This window comes from Mustelus asterias, chromosome 10 (assembly GCF_964213995.1).
Source record: "Mustelus asterias chromosome 10, sMusAst1.hap1.1, whole genome shotgun sequence".
In the NCBI taxonomy this organism is placed as follows: Eukaryota; Metazoa; Chordata; class Chondrichthyes; order Carcharhiniformes; family Triakidae; genus Mustelus; species Mustelus asterias.
The window spans coordinates 52746675-52774079 of record NC_135810.1 but is presented as its reverse complement, the minus strand read 5'-3'; the positions used below and the strand labels follow the sequence as shown (position 1 = coordinate 52774079).

The 27405-nt window shown below is 46.8% G+C and overlaps 1 protein-coding gene across 1 annotated transcript in view; it reads left to right on the top strand.

The window, feature by feature from the left end:
* Positions 1-1383: 1383 nt before the first annotated feature.
* LOC144499443 (uncharacterized) overlaps positions 1384-27405 on the top strand; it is a 46026-nt gene continuing 20004 nt past the window's right edge. The window contains exons 1-2 of the mRNA XM_078221428.1: positions 1384-1417; positions 13515-13599. Of these exons, the coding sequence (XP_078077554.1) occupies positions 1384-1417; positions 13515-13599 (119 nt within the window). The remainder of the gene's footprint in view (positions 1418-13514; positions 13600-27405) is intronic.

Genomic DNA, 27405 nt, shown 5'->3' with positions numbered 1-27405 from the left:
GGACCATCCAGTTCAGTGTCGGCGCTGACCTGACACGTTGTGGCTGATTAATTTTTTGCACTGTATTTTTTTAAAAGAAAGAAAAACAGTTTTGAGGAATCGGTTCGTGTTCCTCATCCTGACTCTCCGTTTCTCGGCTCCAGTTTCTCGGTGACATCGAAGTTGAATCGGGAGCTTCGCGTGTGTGCGGGCGCGCGCAGGCGCGTTGGCCGACCTGCCGAGCCGCCATGTTGCAGACTCTGTACGAGAGGTCGGGGCTGAAAACGGTGATTGAAACTTTGGCGATATGGTGCGGCTACAAACCGCCCCCCCGGTCTCGGTTCGCCATCGTCTACGATTTCATGTACAACTTGCTGTCGTTCCTGTGGACCACGAACCTGGGCAACATCATCTTGCTGATCGCGATTTTGCTAATAGTCTGGGGCCTCGTGGTCTTGATCATGAAATTCGTGGGCAAGTTCATCCAACGGTAGAAGGAGGAGAAGAAGAAGAAGAGCTTACTGAAGTTGGTAAAATCGACGACTACATACTATCCGCGCCGCAAGGTACGTGCCCGGTGTTATCCTGTTACTGAGTATTGGAATACCCCGTGTTTGTGTGTGACAGAGAGTTAATTGGGTGTTTGGGAGTCTTGTATTGTCCACCTCCCATTATCACCATCATCTGCTGTTGGAAAATATTTTGTTCATGTGCTTAATCACTGCAACGTACAATTTGTCCAAATTTACCTCTACCTTTTAACAGGTCGTAATTTTCTTGATTTAGGGAGGTGGCAAACAACGTAATTATTTGGAACATTTTTCAGTCTACCAGCTTGTATCCTCCTGGTAAATTTCTATATCCCATCCAGCACATTAAACTTTATTCGCACCACTACATGCACAATGTGTACCATCTACAAAATGCACTGCAGAACTCATCAAGGTTTCTTAGTCAGCACCTTCCAAATTCTCAACCTCCAGCACCTAGAATAACAAGGGCAGAAGATGCAGGGGAACACTACAATCTACAAGTTCAACTTTGTCAAGCAAAATCACACCTTTGCACTATATCACCATTCTTCAATTGTAATGGGTAATAAATTCTGGCCTTGCATACAAAATCGCAAAGATTAGTGGAAAACGAGAGGGTTGGGAAATCTTTAAAGGCCAACAGAGATCTGCAAAAAAAACTATAAAGAAAAGTGAGATAGACTATGAGAGTAAACTAGTTCAGAATACAAAAACAGATAGCAAAAGTTTCTACAGATATATAAAAAGAAAAAGAGCGGCGAAGGTAAACATAGAGGCTAAGCAGGGGGATTTAATAATGGGAAATGAGGAAGTGGCCGAGGCATTGAACAGGTATTTTGTGTCGGACTTCACAGTGGAAAACACAAATAACATGCCCAAAATTGATGACGAGAAGGCAATGACAGGTGAGAATCTAGAAACGATCATTATCACTAAAGAAGCAGTGTTAGGTAAGTTAATGGGGCTAATTGCGTCTTGGAAGTGCAGCAGAGAGGGAGAGATTCGCGAGAGGAGTGCTGCGGGTAAGCGCTGTTATTTTTAACTTACTTTTTCGCGGGTTTTTTCTTTACAAATATCTAAACCCGGAAGTGGTCGCGCAGGGAGGTCTGGGAGAGAGAGATTTTTTTTTCCCCCAATAAATTGGAACAGAGAGGAATCCCGATACTCTACACTTGTAGAGTATCCCACCCTCCCTCCTCCTCTAACCTAAAAAATAAGACCCAGTGAGAGCAGGGCTTTGGAGAAAACAGGAGGAGGAAAGGTAAGTTTAAAATTTTCATTCACTTTTTTTTCCCTGTGTGTTTAAAGGGGCAATCATGAGTGTGAGGCCAGTATGTTGTTCCCAATGTAGGATGTGGGAGGTCCTGGAGGCTCCTAGCCTCCCGGACGACCATATCTGTGCTGGGTGTGTTGAGCTGCGGTTCCTAAGGGACCATGTTAGGGAACTGGAATTGCAGCTCGAGGACCTTCGCCGGGTTAGGGATAGTGAGGAGGTCATTGACAGGAGCTATCGGCAGGTGGTCACACCGGGACCACGGGAGGAGGGTAACTGGGTAACAGTGAGGAAGGAGAAAGCTCAGTTGATGGTGAGCACCCCGGTGGATGTGCCCCTTAATAATAAGTACTCCTGTCTGAGTACTACTGGGGTGGACAGCCCACCTGGGGGAAGCAGCGGTGGCAGTGTCTCTGGAGCTGAGCCTGGCCCAGTAGTGCAAAAGGGTAAGGAAAGGAGGGTAGTGCTAATTGGGGACTCTACGGTGAGGGGGTCAGATAGGCGTTTTTGCGGACACAGACGGGACTCTCGGATGGTGGTTTGCCTCCCTGGTGCAGGGGTCCGGGATGTCTCTGGTCGAGTCCCAGAAATCCTGAAGGGGGAGGGAGAGGAGCCGAAGGTCGTGATGCATATAGGTACTGCTGACATAGGTAGGAAGAGGGAAGGGGTCATGAAAAGAGAATATAGGGAGTTAGGTAGACAGCTGAGAAAGAGGAATGCAAAGGTAGTAATCTCGGGATTGCTGCCTGTGCCGCGGGAGAGTGAGAACAGGAATCGGTGGAGAATGAATGCGTGGCTGAGGGACTGGAGCAAGGGACAAGGATTTGGGTACTTGGATCATTGGGACCTCTTTAGGGGCAGGTGTGACCTGTTTAAAAAAGACGGGTGGCACTTGAATCCCAGGGGGACCAATATCCTGGCGGGAAGGTTGGCTAAGGCTACTGGAGAGACTTTAAACTAGAAAGGTTGGGGGGAGGGAATCGGAATGAGGGGACTGAGAGCAAGGAGGTTAGCTCGCAAATTGATAAGGAATGTAAACAGGGTAAGAGGGAGGTTAGACGAGTGATGGAGAAGGGAAGTGCTCAGGCTGAAGGTCTGAGATGTGTCTATTTTAATGCCAGGAGTGTTGTGAATAAAGTGGATGAGCTTAGAGCGTGGATTGCTGCTTCGAATTGTGATGTGGTGGCCATTACGGAGACTTGGATGTCTCAGGGACAGGACTGGGTGCTTCAGGTGCCGGGTTTTAGATGTTTCAGGAAGGACAGGGAGGGAGGCAAGAGAGGGGGGGGAGTGGCACTGTTGATCAGGGATAGTGTCACGGCTGTAGAGAAGGTGGACGCCGTGGAGGGATTGACTACGGAGTCTCTGTGGGTGGAGGTTAGGAACAGGAAGGGGTCGGTAACGTTGCTGGGTGTTTTCTATAGGCCGCCCAATAGTAACAGAGATGTTGAGGAGCAGATGGGGAAACAGATCCTGGAGAGATGTAGGAATAACAGAGTTGTCGTGATGGGAGATTTTAATTTCCCAAACATAGATTGGAATATCCCTAGGGCTAGGGGTTTGGATGGAGAGGAGTTTGTTAGGTGTGTCCAGGAGAGTTTCCTGACACAGTATGTGGATAAGCCTACTAGAGGAGAGGCTGTACTTGATCTGGTGCTGGCTAATGAACCTGGACAGGTGGAGGATCTCTCGGTGGGTGAGCATCTTGGGGATAGCGATCATAATTCTATCTCCTTCACGATAGCATTGGAAAGAGATAGGATCAGGCAGGCTAGGAAAGTGTTTCTCTGGAGTAAAGGGAAATACAGTGTCATCAGGGAGGAAATTAGACGGGTAAATTGGAAGGAGGCATTCTTGGGGAAAAGTACCGAAGGAAAGTGGAGGATTTTCAAGGAATGTTTGTCTGGAGCTCTGCATGACAACGTTCCGATGAGACAGGGGGGTGTTGGTAGGGTACGGGAACCGTGGTGCACGAAGGTTGTGATGAACCTGGTGAATAAGAAAAGAGAGGCGTACAGAAGGTTCAGAGAGCTAGGAGGTGTTAAGGATTTAGAGGAGTATACGGGATGTAGGAAGGAGCTTAAGAAGGAAATTAGGAGAGCGAGAAGGGGTCATGAGAAGGCCTTGGCGGGTAAGATTAAGGAGAATCCCAAGGCTTTCTACAAATATGTCAAGAGTAAAAGGATGAGATGTGAAGGCACAGGACCCTTAAAAGGTGAAGGGGGAAAAGTTTGTGCGGAACCGTTAGAAATGGCGGAGTTGCTTAATGAATACTTTACCTCGGTATTCACGGTGGAAAGGGATCTGGGTGGTTGTACTGCTGGTTTGCGGTGGACAGAAAGGATCGAGCATGTGGACATAAAGAAAGAGGATGTGTTGGAACTATTGAATGGCATCAAGGTTGGTAAGTCGCCGGGACCGGATGGGATGTACCCCAGGTTACTGTGGGAGGCGAGGGAGGAGATTGCGGAGCCTTTGGCGATGATCTTTGCATCGTCGATGGAGACGGGAGAGGTTCCGGAGGATTGGAGGATTGCAGATGTGGTCCCTATATTCAAGAAAGGGAACAGGGACAGCCCGGGAAATTACCGACCGGTGAGTCTAACCTCAGTGGTTGGTAAGTTGATGGAGAGGATCCTGAGAGACAGGATTTATGATCATCTAGAGAAGTTTAGTATGATCAAAAGTAGTCAGCACGGCTTTGTCAAGGGCAGGTCGTGCCTTACGAGCCTGGTTGAGTTCTTTGAAAATGTGACCAAACACATTGACGAAGGAAGAGCGGTGGATGTGGTCTATATGGACTTCAGCAAGGCGTTCGATAAGGTCCCCCATGCAAGACTTCTTGAGAAAGTGAGAGGGCATGGGATCCAAGGGGCTGTTGCCTTGTGGATCCAGAACTGGCTTGCCTGCAGAAGGCAGAGAGTGGCTGTGGAGGGGTCTTTCTCTGCATGGAGGTCAGTGACCAGTGGAGTGCCCCAGGGATCTGTTCTGGGACCCTTGCTGTTTGTCATTTTCATAAATGACCTGGATGAGGAAGTGGAGGGATGGGTTGGTAAGTTTGCTGACGACACCAAGGTAGGTGGTGTTGTGGATAGTTTGGAGGGATGTCAGAAGTTGCAGCGAGACATAGATAGAATGCAAGACTGGGCGGAGAAGTGGCAGATGGACTTCAACCCGGATAAGTGTGTGGTGATCCATTTTGGCAGATCCAATGGGATGAAGCAGCAGTATAATATGAAGGGTACCATTCTTAGCAGTGTAGAGGATCAGAAGGACCTTGGGGTCCGGGTCCATAGGACTCTTAAATCGGCCTCGCAGGTGGAGGATGCGGTCAAGAAGGCGTACGGCGTACTGGCCTTCATTAATCGAGGGATTGAGTTTAGGAGTCGGGAGATAATGCTGCAGCTTTATAGGACCCTGGTTAGACCCCACTTGGAGTACTGCGCGCAGTTCTGGTCACCTCATTACAGGAAAGATGTTGAAGCCATTGAAAGGGTGCAGAGGAGATTTACAAGGATGTTGCCTGGATTGGGGGGCATGCCTTATGAGGATAGGTTGAGGGAGCTTGGTCTCTTCTCCCTGGAGAGACGAAGGATGAGAGGTGACCTGATAGAGGTTTACAAGATGTTGAGAGGTCTGGATAGGGTAGACTCTCAGAGGCTATTTCCAAGGGCTGAAATGGTTGCTACGAGAGGACACAGGTTTAAGGTGCTGGGGGGTAGGTACAGAGGAGATGTCAGGGGTAAGTTTTTCACTCAGAGGGTGGTGGGTGAGTGGAATCGGCTGACGTCGGTGGTGGTGGAGGCAAACTCGTTGGGGTCTTTTAAGAGACTTCTGGATGAGTACATGGGATTTAATGGGATTGAGGGCTATAGATAGGCGTAGAGGTGGGGATGTGATCGGCGCAACTTGTGGGCCGAAGGGCCTGTTTGTGCTGTGGCTTTCTATGTTCTATGTTAAAGGTAGTGTTATGGTTGAGGTTAGAAACTCGTAACGTATTTTATGAAGCCCATCTGAATCATAAATTTTGTATCTTGAATTTGGCTAGGATAAACATGATATATTCCACTTCAGGTGTGATTCAAAAGACCCAAGGAAGCTTTTGTGGAACAAAGTTTATTTAAGAACATAGTTAACGTGTATAGTAAGAAAATTAGCAAGAATTTTTTCAAATGCAAACAAGAAACAAAACAACCGCTATAATGTATAAAACCCTTAACAAAGATATCTACTGTGTTCCAATCAAACCAAAACCCTTGCCATAGAGAAAACCCTTTAAACATGTTCAGCAAAGTCTACTGCTCACGTGATAAGGGAGATTGAGTCCTTTGGTTGAAGTCTGCAGCTCTCTGGATTTATTCTGCACACTTTGAAGACAAGGCAGCTTCCCAACGCACCAGAGAGACTCTGGTCCAGCCCCATCAACAGCAGATATTCACCCTTCAGGAAAACAGGAGAATTTCCAAAGAAAACAAAACCGGGAGAGAGAGAAAACAATTCCTTTTATCTTGCTGTCTTCTAAAACTCAAACCTGCAGCTCTGAACTGAAAAGTAAAAAACCGTCCAAAAACACATGACCATCCTCATAACAATGCAGGATTGCAAAGCTAATTCCAAAGCAAACACCACAAACAACCCCATTTAAGACACTTGAGCAATAAAAGGACATTTCCAGTCAAGCCGGCAACAATGACGTCACTGGAGCTGTGAGCTCAGAAACCACTGAAGCTGTGAAAGCTGCAGAAGTCATGTTTTTAAAAAAAAACTTTCTTAAAGGTACACTAGCATCACAGTAGACAAGTCTCCTGGCCTTGAAGGAATGCATCCCAGGATACTAAAAGAGACGGTGGGGGAAATAGCAAATGCACTCGTGGTAATTTATCAAAATTCGCTGGACTCTGGGGCGGTTCCAGCAGATTGGAAAGCAGCAAATGTGACGCCACTGTTTAAAAGAGGAGATAGAAAAATGGTGGGTAACTATAGGCCAGTTAGCTTAACTTCTGTAGTGGGGAAAATGCTTGAAGCTATCATCAAGGAAGAAATAGTGAGACATCTGAATAGAAATTGTCCCATTGGGAAAACACACGATGGGTTCATGAAAGGCAGGTCACACTTAACTAATTGAATGAAATTCTTTGAGGACATTACGAGCATAGTGGACAATGGGGAACTGGTAGATGTGGTGTATCTGGATTTCCAGAAGGCATTTGACGAGGTGCCGCACAGAAGGCATTTGACGAAGTGCCGCACAAAAGGCTGTTGCATCAGATAAAGATGCACGGCATTACGGGTAATGTATTAGCATGGATAGAGGATTGGTTAAATAACAGAAAGCGAAGAGTGGGAATAAGTGTGTGTTTTCCCGGTTGGCGATCAGTGACTAGTGGTATGCCTCGGGGATCAGTGTTGGGACCGCAATTATTTACAATTTACATAGATGATTGGGGACAAAGTGTAGTGTGTCAAAGTTCGCAGATGACACTAAGATAAGTGGTAGAGCAAAGTGTGCAGAGGACACTATAAAAGTCTGCAAAGAGATATAGAGAGTTTAAGTGAGTAGGCAAGGGTCTGGCAGATAGAATACAATGTTGGTAAATGTGAGGCCATCCATTTTGATAGGAATAACAGCAAAGTGGACTATTATTTAAATGGTAAAAAATTGCAGCTTGCAGAGGGACCTGGGTGTCCTTGTACATGAATCCCAAAAATGCAGGTGCAGCAGGTAATTAAGAAGGCAAATGGAATTTTGTCCTCGAAAGCTAGTGGGATGGAGTTTAAAAACAGGGAGGTTATGTTGCAGCTATATAAGGTGCTGGGGAGGCCACACCTGGAGTACTGTGTACAGTTTTGGTCTCCTTACTTGAGAAAGGATGTCCTGGCGCTGGAGAGGGTGCAGAGGAGATTCACTCGGTTGATTCCGAGTTGAGAAGGTTGGCTTATGAGAAGAGACTGAGTAGACTGAGATTATACTCTTTGGAATTGAGAAGAATGAGGGGGGTGTTATGGAAACATATAAAATTATGAAGGGAATAGATAAGATAGAAGTAGGGAGGTTGTTTCCACTGGGGGGTGAAACCTGAAAATAAGGGGGAGCAGATTCAGGATTGAGTTGAGGAGGAACTTCTTCACCCAAAGGGTTGTGACTTTGTGGAATTCCCTGTCCAGTGAAGCAGTTGGGACTACCGGATTGAGAGTTTTTAAGGCAAAGGTAGATGGATTTTTGAACAGTAAAGGAATTAAGGGCTGTGGTGAGCGGGTGGGTAAGTGGAGCTGAGTCCATGAAAAGATCAGCCATGATCTAATTGAATGGCGGAGCAGGGTTGAAGGGCCAAATGGCCTACTCCTGCTCTGAGTTCTTGTGTTCTTTTTAAAAATCAATATATTTTAGCCTGAGTTCCTGCACAGATTCTGCAGATTCCAGACTATAGCCAGTACACATGGTTGCATACCCATGGTTCATGGAATCATAGAATCCATACAGTGCAGAAAGAGGTCATTCAGCCCATTGAGCTTGCACTGGCAACATCCCACCCAGGCCCTATTCCTGTCAGCCCCATTGCCAAATTCCCTGACACTCAAGGAACAATTGCGCATGTAACCTGCACATCTTTGGACTGTGGGAGGAAATTGTACAGACACGGGAAGAATGCGCAAACTCCACAAAGACAGTTACCCAAGGCTGGAATTAAACCCAGGTCCCTGGTGCTGTGAGGCGGCAGTGCTAACCACTGTGCCACCATGCTGCCCACATAGAAACATAGAAGATCGGAGCAAGAGGAGAGAGGCCATTTGGCTATTCGAGCCTGCTCCGCCATTCACTGAGATCATGGCTGGTCATCCAACTCAATAGCTTAATCCTGCTTTTTGCCCATAACCTTTGATCCTATTTGCCCCAAGTGCTATATCCAGCCGCCTCTTGAATGCATTCAATGTTTTGGCATCAACTACTTCCTGTGGTAATGAATTTCACAGGTTTACCACTCTTTGGGTGAAGAAATGTCTCCTCATCTCCGTCCTAAATGGTCTATCTTGAATCCTCAGACTGTGATCCCTGGTTCTGGACTCCCCCACCATCGGGAACATCCGCCCTGCATCTATCCTATCTAGGCCTGTTAGAATTTTATAAGTCTCTATGAAATCCTCCCTCATTCATCTGAACTCCAGCGAAAACAATCCTAACCGAGTCAATCTCTCCTCATACATCAATCCCGCCATCCCTGGAATCCGCCGGGTTAACCTTCGCTGCATTCCCTCGAGAGCAAGAACGTCCTTCCTCAGAAAAGGAGACCAAAACTGCACACAATACTTTAGGTGTGGCCTCACCGAGGCCCTGTATAGTTGCTACAACACATCCCTGCTGCTGTACTCAAAAACTCTCGCGATGAAGGCCATCATGCCATTTGCCGCCTTTACCGCCTGCTACACCTGCATGCTTACCTGAAGTGACTGGTGCACAAGGAAACCCAGGTCCCGCTGCACACTCCCCTCTCCCAATTTACAGCCATTCAGGTAGTAATCTCCGCCTTGTTTTTGCTTCCAAAGTGAATAACCTCACACTTATCCTAATTATACTGCATCTGCCATTGATTAGCCCACTCACCCAACCTGTCCAGATCATTCTGAAGGATCTCTGCATCCTGGTCGCAGTTCACCCTCCCACCCAACTTGGCTTCATCTGCAAACTTTGAGATGTTACATTTTGTTCCCTCATCCAAATCATGAATATATATTGTGAATAACTGGGGTCCCAGCACTGATCCCTGTGGCACCCTACTAGTTACTGCCTGCCAATTTGAAAAGCACCCATTAATTCCTATTTGTTGTTTCCTCTCTGCCGATCAGTTTTCTATCCATCTCAATACACTTCCTCCAATCCCATGCACTTTAATCTTGCACAATAATCTCTTGCGCGGAAGTTTGTCAAACGCTTTCTGAAAGTCCAAATATACCACATCTACTAGTTCCCCCTTGTCAACTCTACTAGTTACATCTTCAAAGAATTCCAACAGATTTGTCAAATCCACGCTGACTGTCTGATCCTGCCACTGCTTTCTAAATGCTATAAAATCCTTGATCGTGGATTCGAGACTTTTCCCCACTACCAGTGTTAAGCTCACTGGTCTATTATTCCCTGTTTTCTCTCTACCTCCCTTTTTGAATATTGGAGTGACATTCGCTACACTGCAATCTGCAGGGACTGTTCCAGAGTCTATGGAATCCTGGAAGATGATCACCAATGCATCTACTATTTCTAGAGCCACTTCCTTACGTACTCTGGGATGTAGATTATCAGGCCCTGGGGATTTATCTGCCTTCAATCTCATCAGCTTTCCCAGTACCACTGCTCTACTAATATTGATCTCCCTCAGTTCTTCCCTCTCACTAAATCTTGCATACGCCAACATTTCTGGTATCTGATTTGTGTCCTCTTTTGTAAAGACAGAACCAAAGTATATATTCAGTTGCTCGGCCATTTCTTTGTCCCCTCTTATACATTTCCCCGTTTTTGTCTGCAGAGGACCTACATTTGTCTTCACCAACCTTTTTCTCTTTACATATCTATAGAAACTCTTAGAGTCAGTCTTTATGTTCCCTGCAAACTTACTTCCGTACTGTATTTTCCCCATCTTAATCAATCCCTTGGTCCTTCTTTGCTGAAATCTAAACTGCTCCCAATCCTCAGACCTATTATTTTTCTTGGCCAATCTGTATGCTTCTTCCTTAGAGCAGATATGCTCTCTAATTTCCTTTATAAGCCATGGATTGGCCCACTTACAACATCAGGTTAAAGTCCAACAGATTTATTTGGTAGCACAAGCTTTCGGAGTGTCGCTCCTTCTTCAGGTGAGTGAAGAGTTGTGTTCACAAACAGGGCATGCATAGACACAGATTCAATTTACAAGATAATGGTTGGAATGCGAGTCTTTACAGGTAATCAAGTCTTTACAGGTACAGACGATGTGAGTGGAGAGAGGGTTAAGCACAGGTTAAAGAGGTGCGAACTGTCTCAGCCAGGACAGTCAGTGATATTTTGCAAGCCCAGGCAAGTTGTGGGGGTTACAGGTAGTGTGATATGAACCCAAGATCCCGGTTGAGGCCATCCTCAATGGATGAATGAAGACTGCTCGACAATCGCCAGGCAGGAGTGTTCTCTTCCTGTCGGGGAACACTTCAGCAGTCACGGGCATTCAGCCTCTGATCTTCGGGTAAGCGTTCTCCAAGGTGGCCTTCACGACACACGACAATGCAGAATTGCCGAGCAAAAACTGATAGCCAAGTTCCGCACACATGAGAACGGCCTCAACCAGGATCTTGGCCTTGACTCTAGCTGCAAGCCTCTTGAGGAACCATCACCCTCACCAATGTCCAGAACAGAGAACTCAATTGTTTATGGGATGGACTCGGGGGACTCCTGCATTAGGCTATCTGCCTGATGCTTCTAGATTGACTATTGCGTCTCTGTACTCTTTTAACTTGTAGTGTGATCGATCACCACCTTAAATGTGCTATCCATGACTCGGTCTCATAGCTGCGTCATATTAGCTTCAGTTGTCTCACAAGCTCTGAAATCCAGAGCTCAAGTTTCTGGTGACACTTCCTTAACTTGTAGGCATGTAGGCCACAGGAAGCAACCACAACTTTCCACATGTTAAATGATGAACATTCCATGTCGCCAAATTATCCTGCCTGCCTTACCGTTACAGATTACCCATTATAAACTTGGAGATTAGAAACCCTAGACTGTACTGTTCCTAATACTACTAATAAAACCTCACAACGACTGCTAAAGTATCCGAGTTTTGAAAGTTGTGAGCAAAATGCTACAACCAGTCTCTTGCCTGTTTTCTCGGAATGTGACTGATCCATCGAGCATGAGATATTTTAAACTGGTCTACCACTCTCCGTGCTTTTTCAAGCTCAGTTAAGGTAGCTACTTGCATAAAAAGCACCTCCTCCCAATTCCCTCATTCACCAAATTCCCAGGTTCTCACCCTGTGACGAGCTGCAATCAGTGATCAGCTGCTGTTTTCATGCTTGCTCACTTAAAACAGTGTAATGATTATAAGTAAAGATGGAGTGGAACACGAAGGTTTGCAGAGTTTAACTGTAATAGTACATCGGGCAGTAAGATCTATGCAGAGAATGGTAGTAAAAAAATTAAAGGCTCTATCTGAATCAGTATGGGTGGAAATTAGGAATAGCAAGGGTGAGTAAATACTGGTGGGAGTGGTTTATAGGCCTCCTAACAATAGTTGCACCACTGGACAGAGGAATAAACAAGAAACCCTTGGGGCTTGTAGTAAAGATGATGGCTGAGATTTTCTGCTCCCTTTTGCATTGGGCAGGTTTGGTGGTGAGAGTTGCGAGAAGTCTTTAGGCGTGATAAATGACATAGATTTAGGGCGCGATTGCCCCTCCTCCCATTGGTGGCTGGTCACATTTCCTGTGTTCAACATCGGAATCTCAATGTAATATATTTGCATATCATTATCGGGCCCATAAGTTGGAATCATGCCCCCACGTCAAATTAAACTCAGAATGGTTTCAAGAGACACAAGCAGACAGACCTCCGAGGGCAACTTGGAGTTGAGTGAATTCAAGCTGGCACCTGTGAATCGGCTCTACATCTTCGTTTTGGGGTGGTGGGGGCACAGGCAGCTTTCTTGGCGGCTTTGTGGTGCCGGTGCTTCAATGCAAGCCTGAAGAGAGGGATATGAAGGGAAGCCTGGGGCAAAGGTTTCCAGGGAGGGGATGGAAGGGAAAGCCAGAGAACCGTCCAATTTTTGATCAGTGTAGGGCCCCCTGATCTCGGCACCTGAGATTGCTGGTTCACTTCTCCTTGCATGACATCCTGCCTCTTAACTTTCTTAAAACCCTTAATTTATTGGAAAATACAGTGGGAAGACCTGGCGAGGCAGCTGGTGGGCTATCCTCCGTTTTTCCTGCCTGAGACAACACCTGGAAAAGAAATGGGAAAATTCAGCCCAGGAACAGCATATGGCAGAATGAGAGTTACTCTTCAGTGACCAGAAAGGCTGCACCGAATGATCTTTTGGCAAATGAGCTCTTCAAATTCAGACACACGCACTCAGATCTGATGGGACGCAAGAAGCTAATTTTTTTTTAAAAATCCATGCAAAATTATTTGGTATAATAAATTGCCTTGTTATATCATCAAAGGTTTCAAGATCTTCTTCATATATATGTCATTGTTATGTCATTGGAATAATGCTGATCTGTATCCACGTCGTAACATTGGGTATAGCAACGATAAGTTATTAACCGAGGCAACATATAAGAGCCACATCAGCTAATTCTACATGGCATTTTAACATAACAGCCCTCATGCTCTTCCATGTGTAATCGACAGCTGCAGGTACATTGTGGCATTTTTACAGCAGATGTAAATTGTGTACTTATACTACATCATCATATTTTCATAAATATGTTTTCCAAAATGAAAATTGCACTCTTTGGCAATTAATACTACTGAATTACGAATTTAGTTTACTATTCTGTCCGAATAAAAATGAAATGTTTGTTTATTTTTAGCGTTATTTTCGTAAAATGCGGAAGAGATTAAAGAAGGCTGAAACGTGGAAAAATCCAATTAATGGGAATGTTGGAATTAATGAAAATTTGTAAAGTTTGCAACCAATTTTGGAGATTAAAACATATTAATTGTATAGTTATTGATAATTCTGACATTTCTCTACTCTTTGACTTAGAGTCAACTGAAACAGAGCAAGAGCTGGAAATTGACAAATGCGTGCCCTTACGTAAATATAAACGAGGTTTACATCGCATGAAAAAGTAAGTTTTAAATTTCAAAAGATGTTCCAGAAAAGCATCAACAAGTACATGCCATTTTTCCTATTCATTTGCTAAAATCAGACATCTCAATGAAACTATAGTAGTTATTTTGGTGACTTCAGACAAAGGACAATCACTTTCAGATGTCCATGGAATAATGGTAGCAGAGCAATGATGAATAACTTTCATAGAACACTATGAAGCATATGTAGCTGTCAGGAAAGCAATATGTTGAGCATCAAAAATATATTGTACCTTCCTCAAGGAATAGTGTTGAAAAAATGATTATAAAGTGCACGTTGTGTGCAATGTTTCTGTTGCTGGCAGGAGCCAGGTTTTTGTCCAAACTAGCAATATGTGAACAAGAAAGCAAATTTATCAAACTTTTCTCCCTTTCGATTCCTTACTTCAAGGGAAAATTAATGAGGATTTAGAACGTATTATTAGTTCAGGAATTAGCATGGTTTGTTAAAGGCACATTGCATTGGCAAATTTTACTAGTTTTTTGAAAAACGAAGTGTGTATGGATTTTCAGAGGTATTCAGTCAAGTATCTCAAAAGAAGCTTGTCAGAAAAATATAAGTATGTTATATACAAGAGAAAACAAGTGATTAGTTTCGGGGTTTTTTCAGAGGCTAAGTATTGAGCTTAACTTTAGCTAATACAAAGACTCGCAACACAGTATCCTGGCGAAGGAAGTTTCTTTATTGACCAACGCAAGCTGGGAAAAGAAGGGTTGGGCAGTCCAACTCTTCTCTGAAGTTACATCACAGCGGCAGTACAATTATACAACTTCCAAAAGACATTTTACTCGCCTTCTGGCTCATCATCATTAATACAGATCAGTCATGATTAGTAAATGTCATATACCTTGGCCAATCACAGTTATTCTCTGACAGCATGGAAACAATAGGTTCTAGCGGTTTCTGCCTGACTTTCCCATGGCCACCTTCCTGGATTCTTCTCTGGCTTATTCATTAGCTGTCTGGAATCAGTAGTCTGTCCTTGTTCAATGAATATCTCATTCACTGAGCTGTCTGGTACCCATGCTGATAAGGGCTATGCTTCTATGGGTGTATTGTTATCAGGAATGTGGTTCACTTTACTGGCCTATTTCCCACAATGCCTTCGAACCCAGTGCCTTTAGCCAAGATCCATGCCTGTTCAATAATACTTTCAAAAATACATGTTTGAATTATCTAACTGTGGTTATATGTGTTACTATGCAGACAGTACCTCTGTAACATATATATGAAGCAGTCTGTGATTCTTATCTTAAGTTAATCCACTCTGTTCTAATAGTCTTTATTGGTGTTTTAAATCCCAGAATAATTTGAAGTCCTCCAATAATGAGAAAGTTAGTTCACGGACAAGTAATTTAAGGCAAATGAATATTGCTTTGATGAGAGAACATTTGGAATTGATGTTACAGGGAACAGTGCTGGCTCTACTTGTATTTTTGTTGTAGATAAATGATTTTGATTTGGTCAAAAAGGACATAATTTTGAAATTTGTTGATACAAAAACAAAGGATGTAACAAATCGCAAGAGGAACTATATAGATTTCAGAATGACAGCAATTTAGCTACTTGTTTTCAGCCACTCTGATCTCTGTTAAATAGGAATTGGTGCGATAATGGATGAACCAGACACAAGACAGGATAAAAGCCCTGGGCCGATGGATTCTATCCCCACACATTAAGAGAGGTTGGGGCAGAGTTAAGGAAGAGCTAGCAGAAGCACTATTAAATATCATTAGAAGATGGAATAGTGCCATAAGTTTAACAGTTAACGTGATGCCTAGATTTGAAAACTTGTTTAAGAACAAGTTCAGGGAACAATAGGCCAAATAGGTTAACTTCAGCAGTAAGAAATATAATGGAAACCTTATCAAAGATGGTGATATAGTAGTAATCCGGAGGCCCAGGCTAATGCGCTGGTGACATGGCGACATATCCCTCCAAAGAACAAAGAACAGTACAGCACAGGAAACAGGCCCTTTGGCCCCCAAAGCCTGAGCTGCTCATTGGTCCAACTAGACCAATCGTTTGTATCCCTCCATTCCCAGGCTGCTCATGTGACTATCCAGGTAAGTCTTAAACGATGTTAGCATGTCTGCCTCCACCATCCTACTTGGCAGCGCATTCCAGGCCCCCACCACCCTATGTGTAAAAAACATCCCTCTAATATCGGAGTTATACTTCGCCCCTCTCACCTTGAGCCCGTGACCCCTCGTGATCGTCACTTCTGATCTGGGAAAAAGCTTCCCACCATTCACCCTATCCATCCCCTTCATAATCTTGTACACCTCTATTCGATCTCCCCATATTCTCCATCTTTCCAGGGAGAACAACCCCAGTTTACCCAATCTCTCCTCGTAGCTAAAACCCTCCATACCAGGCAACATCCTGGTAAACCTTCTCTGCACTCTCTCTAACGCCTCCACGTCCTTCTGGTAGTGCGGCGACCAAAACAATGCTGTGGGTCTGGAGTCACCTATAGGCAGCTTTCCTTCCCTAAAGGATGTTAGTGAACCAGATGGATTTCTGTAACAATCAATTATCGTTTCATGGTCACCATTACTTAGACTAGGGGAACGCTCGGGGTCCTGCTCCAGGTGAAAGGCCTGAGCTCCTCTGGAAGGGTGTCCGTCTCCCATGGACCAACCAGGAGTCCGGAGCACTTGGCCCAGTTGATCCTGGCGGAGGATGCGGCGGAGTACACCGCCTGGCATTCTCGCATCCTCCGCAGGTCAGCCGGGTCCGTGAACATGAGGAGCACGTCATTGGCGTAAGCCGACAGGACCACCCCTACGTCCGGGCCGCGCAGAGTCAGACCCGACAACCTCCTCCGCAAGAGGCGCAGGAATGGCTCGGCGCAAATCGAATACAGTTGGCCGGACAAGGGGCAGCCCTGCCGTACTCCTCTCCCAAAGCGAAGGGGCGAGGACTCATCAGGTATTTCTTTCGATACCAACCAAATAAACAAACTCAAACTAACTTAGGGACAAATTAAAAGGGGCAGCTCCCCAAAAAGAAGGGGGAACAGCCCGAACCAAAAACAAAGTCGAAAGGAAACTTAAAACATCAACCCAAAAGGTGATTATCAGGGTCGATAATACACCCCAGCCCCTGCGGTGCCCAGCGGTCGCGGAAGGCGTCAACTGCGCCGGTGGACACCGTATGCTCCCTCTCCAGAGACACCTGGCCGCGAATGAGCCGCGGTAGAGGGGCAGACAGTCAGGATGGACGGGCCCGTTGATCGCTCGCTGCGTGGACCTATTGATGGCGCATCTCGCCAGGCCCAGGAGTAGGTTCACGAGGAGGTCGGCATCCCGATCCGCCCCTCTCTGCACCAGGTGCCCGTAGATCAGGAGCGTGGTACTGAAGTGTAAACAAAACATCAGTAAAAGGTGTTTGAGGAAACCAAAAAGGGTGTGCAGTCTCAAACACAGAACATAGACATGGTCCACGGACTCCACAAGGCCACAAAAAGGGCAGTCTTGGGAGCCCGTGAACCAGAAAAACCTACAGTTGTACAGCACTGCTGCGTGCAGCACCCTCCACCCCAGGTCCCCAAGATAATTGGGGGAGATCCCTCCGTAGAGGGACCTCCACTGGGGACCTCCGCCGCCTGGCGGCAACAAGGCCCGCCAAGATGTATCCGGGCGACAGGCGAGGACGCGGTAATGAAAGGTGTGCAGCAGCAGCCCGTACAGGAAACGCCTCCGCGCGGTGGAAAAGGGCACGGAGGACATTTCCGCGAGGCAGCACATGCAGTGGGGCACCTGACCCGGGGGGGGGGGGAGGTTTCGGCTTTGGACCAATGTGAAATTCCGTCCGAGCAGGGAAACGCTTGGGCAGGATCCCACCGCACGCCTGCGCCGCCTCCAGACCGCGTGCGCACTCAGGGCCGAGCACGACCGTCTTAAGGTCTTGGATGGCTTTGGCCGCGCGCCAGACGGCCACCCCCGCGCGCTCAGCCAGCATGTGGGGGCTCATCCAGCCCGCTCCTCCGCCATCCAGCACGTCCCCGATCCTGGTCACCCCGCCGACCGCGGCCCTCCTCTCCGCCAGCCACCTGAAGTTGTAAGGCTGGAGGTGCGGATTCCTGAGCAACGGCTCTCGCACAAGAGCCGCTACTCCTGACGGGGGAGAGCTGCGTCGCGAGGCGACCGCGTTCCAGACCGTAAGGAGGTCCTGGTAAAAGACGGGCAACTCCCGCAAGGAGGTCGGAATACGCCCCAGGTTGATATGCAGGAGCTGCACGTCGTAGTTGAGGCCATGCAACTGGCGGAAAAAATACGTCGCCATCGTGGAGGAGGCTCGACGTAAAGGTATCTCTGCAGGGTCTGGAGGGGGAAGGTCGCTACCTATGTGTGGAGGCACACCAGACCTTGTCCGCCCTCCTCAAGCGGGAGATGCAGAAGCTCGGCAGAGACCCAGTGCAGTCGGTTGTCCCAGAAGAACCGCACGACGGCTTACTGCATTTCGGTGACAAAGCCAGGGGGAGGGGTCAAAGTGACCAGCCAGTGCCACAGCATGGAGGCGACCAGCTGGTTTATGACGAGAACTCGTGCCCTGTAGGACAGCACTCGGAGCAGTCCTGTCCAGCGACCCAGGCGGGCGGAGACTTTGGCCTCCAGCTCCTGCCAGTTCGCCGGCCAGGATTCCTCGGCTGGGCAGAGATGGACCCCCAGGTAGAGGAGGTTGGTCCTGCTCCAGGTGAAAGGCCTGAGCTCCTCCGGAAGGGGGTCCGTCTCCCACGGACCAACCAGGAGTCCGGAGCACTTGGCCCAGTTGATCCTGGCAGAGGACGCGGCGGAGTACACCACCTGGCATTCTCGCATCCTCCGCAGGTCAGCCGGGTCCGTGAACATGAGGAGCACGTCATCGGCGTAGGCCGACAGGACCACCCCTACGCCCGGGCCGCGCAGAGTCAAACCCAACAACCTCCTCCGCAAGAGGCGCAGGAATGGCACCACGCACACAGAATAAAGTTGGTCGGACAGGGGGCAGCCTTGCCGTACTCCTCTCCCAAAGCGAAGGGGCGAGGACTCATCAGGTAGTTCATACTCGAGCAAGCCAACCTCATTACCCTGGCTGAAGTCATCACAGCTACCTCACCCTGGATCCCATGAGGTTTAACCTTATGCAACAACCTACCGTGCGGTACCTTGTCAAAGGCCTTGCTAAAGTTCATGTAGACAACATCAACTGCACTGCCCTCCCCTCATCCACCATGGTTACCTCTTCAAAAAACTCAATCAAATTTGTGAGACATGATTTTCCACTCACAAAGCCATGCTGACTGTCCCTAATCTCTCAATGCCTATAGATCCTGTCTCTCAGAATACCTTCCAACAACTTACTCACTACAGGTGTGAGGCTCACCAGCCTGTAGTTCCCAGGCATTTCCCTGCAGCGCTTTTTAAACAAAGGCACGACATTTACCACCCTGCAATCTTCAGGCACCTCACCTGTGGCTGTCAATGATTCAAATATCTCTGCTCGGGGACCCGCAATTTCCTCCCGAGCCTCCCACAACGTCCTGGAATACACTTCGTCAGATCCCGGGGATTTCTCTACCTTGATGCTCTTTAAGACTTCCAGCGCTTCCTTCTCTTTATATGTACAGTCCTCAAGACATCATTATTTCCCCAAGTTCCCGAGCATCCACGCCTTTCTCAACAGTAAATAATGATGAGAAATATTCATTTCGGATCTCACCCATCTCTTGTAGATCTCTACATAGATGACCTTGTTGATCCTTAAGAGGCCCTACTCTCTCCCTTATTACTCTTTTGCCCTTTATGTATCTGTAAAATCTCTATTTGGATTCTCCTTTGCCTTATCTGCCAAAGCAATCATGTCCCCTTTTTGCCCTCCTGATTTCTTTCTTAACTCTACTTGTACACCCTCTATGCTCTTCAAGTGATCCACTTGATCCCTGGTGTTGTTAAACTTCTTACTGTGTTTACCCCAGTCCAACGCCGGCATCTCCACATCATTATTTCATATTACCAGATATAGATAGCCTGCTGCCTGGTTGGTTCTCAGAAACTCTCTCAAAAAAACCTTCATGGACTCATCTTCTGCTACCTCTGCCCATCTGATGCGCCCAACCTATATGTAGATTAAAATCATCCATGACTATTGCTGCAGCCTTCTTTCAAGCCCCCATTAATTCTCCCTTTCACTTTTAGGGCATAGAGGAGGCCTGTAAACTACTCCCTCAAGCTTCATTTCTGCCTTTTACTATTTCTTACCTGTAGCCAGACTGATTCTCCATCTTGATCTGAGCTCATCTTTCCCTCTATGACATTGTACTCATGTCATACTTAAGAGCTACTCCTCCACATTTTCTTAACTTGCTGCCCAAAAGAAAGGTCACCCTTGAATATTCAGGTCCCAGCCCTTTCCTCACCTTGCCTTAAACGACTAGTCTATGCAATGAACGTATACTTTCACAGTATTGTTAGGTAGGGCCAAAGTTTTTGATGTAGCAAGAATGAAGGATCGGTAATATAGCTGCAAGTCAGATTGGTGTGTAGTTCAAAGATGGTGGTCCCATGTGCTATTGTTCTTCTGGGAGTTTGAGAGGAGCTGTCGAATAAATTTTGGAAAGTTGTTTAGTGAAGCCTATTCATAGAATAATAAAATCCCTGCAGTGTAGAAAAGCCATTTGGCCCATCAAGTCTGCACTGACTCTGACAGAATATCTTATCAAGGCCCACCCCCCACCCTATCCCTGTAACCCCCACACATTTACCCTGCTAATCCCCCTTACCTACACATCTTGGGACACTAAGGGGCAATTTAGCTCAGCCAATCCTTTTAAGCTGCGCATCTTTGGACTGGCGGTATCAATAGTGGAATGGATATTTAGAGTGATGGATGAGACTATTTGTCACATGGACTACTTTGTCTTGGATGGTATTGAGATTTGAATCTTGTTGTCCCTGCACCCATCCAGGCAAGTCAAATATTTTTCATTACACTTGTGACTTGTGTCTTTTTAGGCTTTGGGGAGTCAGGAAGTCAGTGGTTCACTGCAAAATACTCAGCCTCTGAATTGGTTTAGTAGCCATGGCATTTATATGGCTGACCTAATTAAATTTCTGCTCAGTGTTGATGGTGGGTGGTATAGTTGCAATATCCACATCATTGCCATGTAACTGGGACCAATATAGCACCTATACATCCTACAGCAGATCCTGGTAGTGAGAATAGCACAGGAACAGGAAGGCACCAAGATGAGCCTGGAGCCTGAATTCTTCCACAGCCTTGGTGGGACGAAACCTGGAGTATTATGTATAGCTTTGGTCTCCTTATCAAGGAAGGATATACCTAACATAGAGAGAGTGCAACAAAGGCTGACCAGGCAAATTCCTGAGATGGTGGGATTGTTTTGAGGAAAGATTGAGGAAACTGGGCCTGTACTCTAGAATTTAGAAGAATGAGAGTTGGAGCCTGATTTTACCATCACATTGCGCCCGTTTCCGGGCGTGAAAACTTGGTAAAGTCGGGCGTGAGGCAGGTAGTACGATCCGTGCCCCGCCTCCCCCTTTACCAAGGCCCAAAAATGGCCGCGATTGGGACCGGGCGCGACGGCCATTTAAATGCGTTTGCATGCATTTCAGTTGACTTAATGGGCTGCATGCCGAACTTTACCAGCATTTCTCCCTTTACCACTACGTTCGTCCATCTGGAATTGGCGTGAAATAGACATGCTCTATGGAAGTCCGATTTGGACGCTCCATCAGTGAGGGTTCGTGAGGAGATAAGTGCCTGGCGTCTAACAGCTCTTTGCTTGAGATTGGTGGGGCGGGGGGATGGTGGGTCCACTGTCACTCTGCTTGAGATCGGTGGTGTTGGGGGGTGGGGGGGTGGTGGTCTGCTGCCACTCTGCCTGAGATCAGTGGCGGGGGGTAAGGAGGGGTCCGCTGTCACTCCGCCCGAGATCGAAGGGGGAGGGTGGATCACTGCCTGAGATTGGTCGGGGGGAAGTGGAGGTTCGCTGCCCTTCTGCTTGAGATCGGTGGTGGGGGGAAAGTGGGTCCGCTGCCACTCTGCTTGAGATCGATGGGGGGGAGAGTGGGAGAGGAGGGGCCCACGATTGATCTGGGTGGCAGGGGGTTGGGGGATAAGGGGGTCAGTAATGTTGGGGGGGTGTGGGACATTGTCTGTGGGGTGGTGGGGGGGGGCCCTGGAGGGATGTGGCTAAAAGGCTACATTCTGTCAGTAGTTGGAGGCGCCGATCGGAGCTGCAGGGTTGTGGGCGCATTGAGCCCTGCTCACAGGCTTGTGCAGCGTGATTCGGAATCGCTGATATTTTTTCGGGCAGTATGTGTATGGGAGTGCCTGAGAACAGGTCTAAAAGTCAGATCTGAAACACTCCCAGATGGTAAAATAGGGCCCTTGATCTCATGGAAGTGCATGAAATTCTTACAGGGCTTGAAAGGTAGATGCAGGAAGGATATTTTTCCTGGTTGAGGGGATATCTAGTATCTGTATCAGGCGGCACAGTCTCAGAATAAGGGGTAGACCATTTCGGGTTGAAATAAGGAATTACTTCAATCAGAGGGTGGTGAACCTTTGGTTCCCTGTACTTCAGAGTGCTGTGGAAGCTCAGTCATTTGAGTATGTTCAAGACTGAGGTTTATAGATTTCTAGATACCAATCACATCAAGGAATATGGGGATAGTGTGGGAAGATGAGATTGAGGTAGCCGGTCAGCCATGATGCAGTTAAATGGCAGAGCAGGCTGGAGGGGCCAAATTGCCTGCTCCTGTGTTCTTGGGTTCATTGAACAACCCTTAACCTGAGCTATTCCTGATCCCCACTTCCATGCATTCCCATTCCAAAATCACTTCTTAGAATCCTTCCACTTCAATAAAGCTGTGCTAATTAATTAACAATAATATAAATGGTATGTGGCATTGCAGGATCAGCAGCCACTATAAAAATGCTCCATAGACCAGCTAATAATTGGAAATGCTTTCACATTTTAATGGCTTACTATGATGCCATAACGTAATATTCTCAGCGGTGCGAGTTCATAATATTCCTAAATTTTACTTCTGGCTACGCTATGCTTCTACAAGTTGTATTGCAGTGGTTTTAGCAAGGAAAATGTAAAAATGCTGCTGCTCAGAAGAAGGCTGTAAATATGTTCATGATTTGTAATCTCGAGGAATTGAGAACTCCAAGATCGACTGCAGATTGCAGTGTTTCAGCCCAGATGTTGTGCACATCAATCAGGGGTATTTGAACGATCAAACACGTTGTTTTATTGAGAGAGAGAGCAGCATATGCCAACCACATCTGTGATACTTATACCCCTGTAATAGAGAGAGTCTAAATCAGCATTCTGACTGATGCTGGAAATCTATAACTGAACTTCCGATATAGGAAGTCACCATCAACCAAGTCCAAGGAAAAGGTGATGGTTTCGCCAAAGCCTGATTGACTGACATCTATGTGGATTTGACTATAGATTTGGCTGTCACTCAGCTCGTATTATTCCACTTTAGACTTAAAATCTGGTTTGAAACTCCTGGATGCTGCATTGCATGAGTACATTGACGGAGGTGTCAGATTCAGGATAAGATGTTAAACCAAGGTCCTGTCTGCTCTCAAGTGAAAGTAAAAGATCCCATCACATTATTTTGAATGTAATTTGTTATGTATTTATCCTCCAATCAAAGTAAATTAGCATAGTGGTAATGTCACAGAATTAGTAATCCAGATACCAGAACAGGAGTCCATTTTCCACCACAACAGCTGGTGAAATTACTAACAAGTTCAGTTAGTAAATCTGGAATAAAAAGATAGTCATGTAATGGTGACCACTTGATTGTTTTAAAGATTTATCCAGTTCCCTAATATCCACTTTAGGGAAGGAAATCTGACATCCATGCATGAAATGGTCTCGCAAGCAACTTAATTACATCATCTTCCACATCATACTTCTTCGGTTGTATCTTCACATGGTGCTGACTCTCATCTCTGTCTTTAGATTTTAGCCCTTCCTGTCCTTCATCATCTAAGAAGCTATCAACTTTCTCCATATCTTCCTCTGGCCAGGGACCCCCTTTGAAGCGCCAGGTTTTGAAGAGCACAGTAGACTATGATTATGTGGGGTACCTTCTACAGGTTCTTGCAGAGCCCCATCCCCACCTGAGCGGTCCAAACATTCAAAGTGATGTTTTTGGATTAAGGTGCTAATGGTCTGCTCGATGATGGATTGTGTCAATCTATGCGCCAGATATACTTCTCCACTGAGGAACTCTGAGGACGACACGTGGGTGTCTAGAGACATCGTTTGATTCGTTACCACTTATCCCCAAGCAGCCAGCCCTGTAATTACTGAGTCCCTTCGATGCAAAGTATCTGGGAGTGACTCAGGATGTATGTGAATCATGGGAACTCCCAGGGTACCTGTTAGAAACATGTTCTATGTCCTTCCGATGATTGCACACCAATGGTCAGTGAGTGAAACCTTTTCCTGTTGATGAACATCAAGAGCTGCTGCCATGGAGCTCTCAAAGCTATATGTGTGCAATCTGCACCTTGAACTCGAGCATATCCTGAGATCGCTGCAAACCCCAGAAATCGAACAGCCTGAATAGCTTCATCACATGTGAATTTCAGTAGAGGGCATATGTCACCTGCTCGATACATTTATGTGCCAAGGACTGAGATGCTGCATAGGTTCCCTCTGGATGCTTGCAATGATCCTCAGACAAAGAAATTGAGTGCACCAGTGATCTTCAGTTTGATTGGCAGGAGATGTCCTCCCAGATCATGGGGTGTTTGATCCTCCCACACTATGTGGCAATTCTGATCCACTCCATACCTTGACAGATGCAGATATATGTGACATTGTCTTTGCTCATCTCCAGAAAGGAGAGACTTTTCGATATACCCTTGGTTGTGCAGGTGGCCTCCATTAGATGGGTCTAAACTCCTCATCCTCTGGGTGGCACTGGGGCTCCCCTGAACCATGGACCTCAGGCGAGGCCTCCTCTGGAAGATGGGCTAGACGGTGCGGGGCCCTTCTCCCCTCAATTGAATCACTGCCATCAAGAAGGCAGCAATGAGCACCAGGTTCCATTATTCAATACTCCTCCACCCTGGGACTGTTAGATGTGAATGAACAAAGTATACTTTCAAGTCAGGATGTGGAGGTAGTTTGAGATAAACATTAGTGTTCTTATGTATCTGCTGCCCTTTTTTTTTATAGATGATAGTGGTTGTGGGTTAGGTAGGTGCTGTCAATGGAGCCTTGGTGAGTTCCAGCAATGCACCTTTCATATGGTATGTACTGTTGCCGTTGTGCCTCACTGATGAAGGGAATTAATGTTTGTGGAAGAAGTGTCAATGAAGAGGGCTGTTTTGCCCTGGATGGTGTTGAGCTTCTTGAAGAAGGTATTGGCAGTCCAAATAAGGGGAGAATATTCTATAACGCTCCTGACTTATGCCTTGTAGATTGTGGACAGGCCTTGGGGAAGGAAGTCAAAAGGTGAATTGCCACAGTATTCCCAGCTCCTGACCTGTTGTTATAGTCATTATGTTTATATGGCTAATCCAGTTCAGGCTTTGATCATTGTTAAATCCCTGGATGTCGATGGTGGGGGATTCAGCGATGGTAGTGCCATTGAATGTCATGGGGAGATGGTTATTGGCATGAATGTTACTTGCCACTTGTCGGCCCAAGCCTGGATATTGTCCATTGTCTTGCTGCATATGTAAGAAGTTTAACAACAGCAGGTTAAAGTCCAACAGTTTTATTTGGAAGCAAAAGCCACACAAGCTTTCGGAGCCTTAAGCCCCTTCTTCAGGTGAGTGGGAATTCTGTTCACAAACAGGGCATATAAAGACACAAACTCAATTTACATGAATAATGGTTGGAATGCAAATACTTACAGCTAATCAAGTCTTTGAGATACAAACAATGTGAGTGGAGAGAGCATCAAGAGAGGCTAAAGAGATGTGTATTGCCTCCAGACAGGACAGCCAGTGAGACTCTGTAGGTCCAGGCAAGCTGTGGGGGTTACAAATAGTGTGACATGAACCCAATATCCCGGTTGAGGCCGTCCTCATGTGTGTGGAACTTGGCTATCAGTTTCTGTTCAGCGACTCGGCGCCATCGTGTGTCGTGAAGGCCGCCTTAGAGAACGCTTACCTGAATATCAGAGGCCGAATGCCCATGACCGCTGAAGTGCTCCCCAACAGGAAGAGAACAGTCTTGCCTGGTGATTGTCGAGCGGTGTTCATTCATCCGTTGTCGCAGCGTCTGCATGGTTTCACCAATGTACCATGCCTCGGGACATCCTTTCCTGCAGTGTATCAGGTAGACAACGTTGGCCGAGTTGCAAGACTATGTACCGTGTACCTGGTGGATGGTGTTCTCACGTGAGATGATGGCACCTGTGTCGATGATCCGGCACGTCTTGCAGAGGTTGCTGTGGCAGGGTTGTGTGGTGTCGTGGTCACTGTTCTCCTGAAGGCTGGGTAGTTTGCTGCGGACAATGGTCTGTTTGAGGTTGTGCAGTTATTTGAAGGCAAGAAGTGGGGGTGTGGGGATGGCCTTGGCGAGATGTTCGTCTTCATCAATGACATGTTGAAGGCTCCGGAGGAGATGCCGTAGCTTCTCTGCTCCGGGGAAGTACTGGAAGGCGAAGGGTACTCTGTCCACCGTGTCCCGTGTTTGTTTTCTGAGGAGGTCAGTGCGGTTTTTCGCTGTGGCGCGTCGGAACTGTCGAATGATGAGTCGAGCTCCATATCCTGTTCTTATGAGGGCATCTTTCAGCGTCTGGAGGTGTCTGTTGCGATCCTCCTCATCCGAGCAGATCCTGTGTATACGGATGGCTTCTTTAACGTGTTTAGGGTGGAAGTTGGAGAAGTGGAGCATCGTGAGGTTATCCGTGGGCTTGCGGTATAGTGAGGTGCTGAGGTGACCGTCCTTAATGGAGATGCGTGTGTCCAAGAATGCAACCGATTCCGGAGAGTAGTCCATGGTGAGTCTGATGGTGGGATGGAATTTCATTATATCGTTGTTTCGGTGATTGTTCACCACGAGTCCCAAGGAAGAAAATGTCATCGATGTATCTAGTGTATGGCATCGGTTGAAGGTCCTGTGCGGTGAAGAAGTCTTGTTTGAACCTGTGCATGAAGATGTTGGCATATTGAGGTGCGAATTTGGTCCCCATGGCTGTTCCGTGTGTCTGGATGACGAACTGGTTGTTGAAGGTGAAGATATTGTGGTCCAGGATGAAGCGGATGAGTTGTAAAATTGCATCTGGAAACTGGCAGTTGTCGGCGCTGAGCACTGAGGCCGTTGCAGCAATGCCATCGTCGTGGGGGATGCTGTTGTAGAGTGCCGAGACATCCATTGTGACGAGGAGCGCTCCTGGTTTAACTGCTCCATGTGTGCCAAGTTTCTGTAGGAAGTCCGTAGTGTCGCGACAAAAGCTGGGGGTTCTTTGTACAATGGGTTTCGGGATGCCCTCGACATAGCGGGAGAGGTTCTCGCACAGGATCCCATTGCCCGATACGATGGGACGGCCGGGTGTGTTTGCCTTGTGTATGTTCGGGAGGCAGTAGAGATCTCCAATGCAGGGAGTACGTGGGATGAGAGCACGGAGGGTGCTCTGAAGGTCCGGATCAAAGGTCTTGATCAGAGTGTTGAGTTGACGGGTGTGTTCTTTGGTCGGATCGGCGGGTAACTGTCTGTCGTGTTCCTCGTTGTTTCGTTGTCGGTACACTTCTTTGCAGTCATCCGTTCTGTTCAGTATGATGA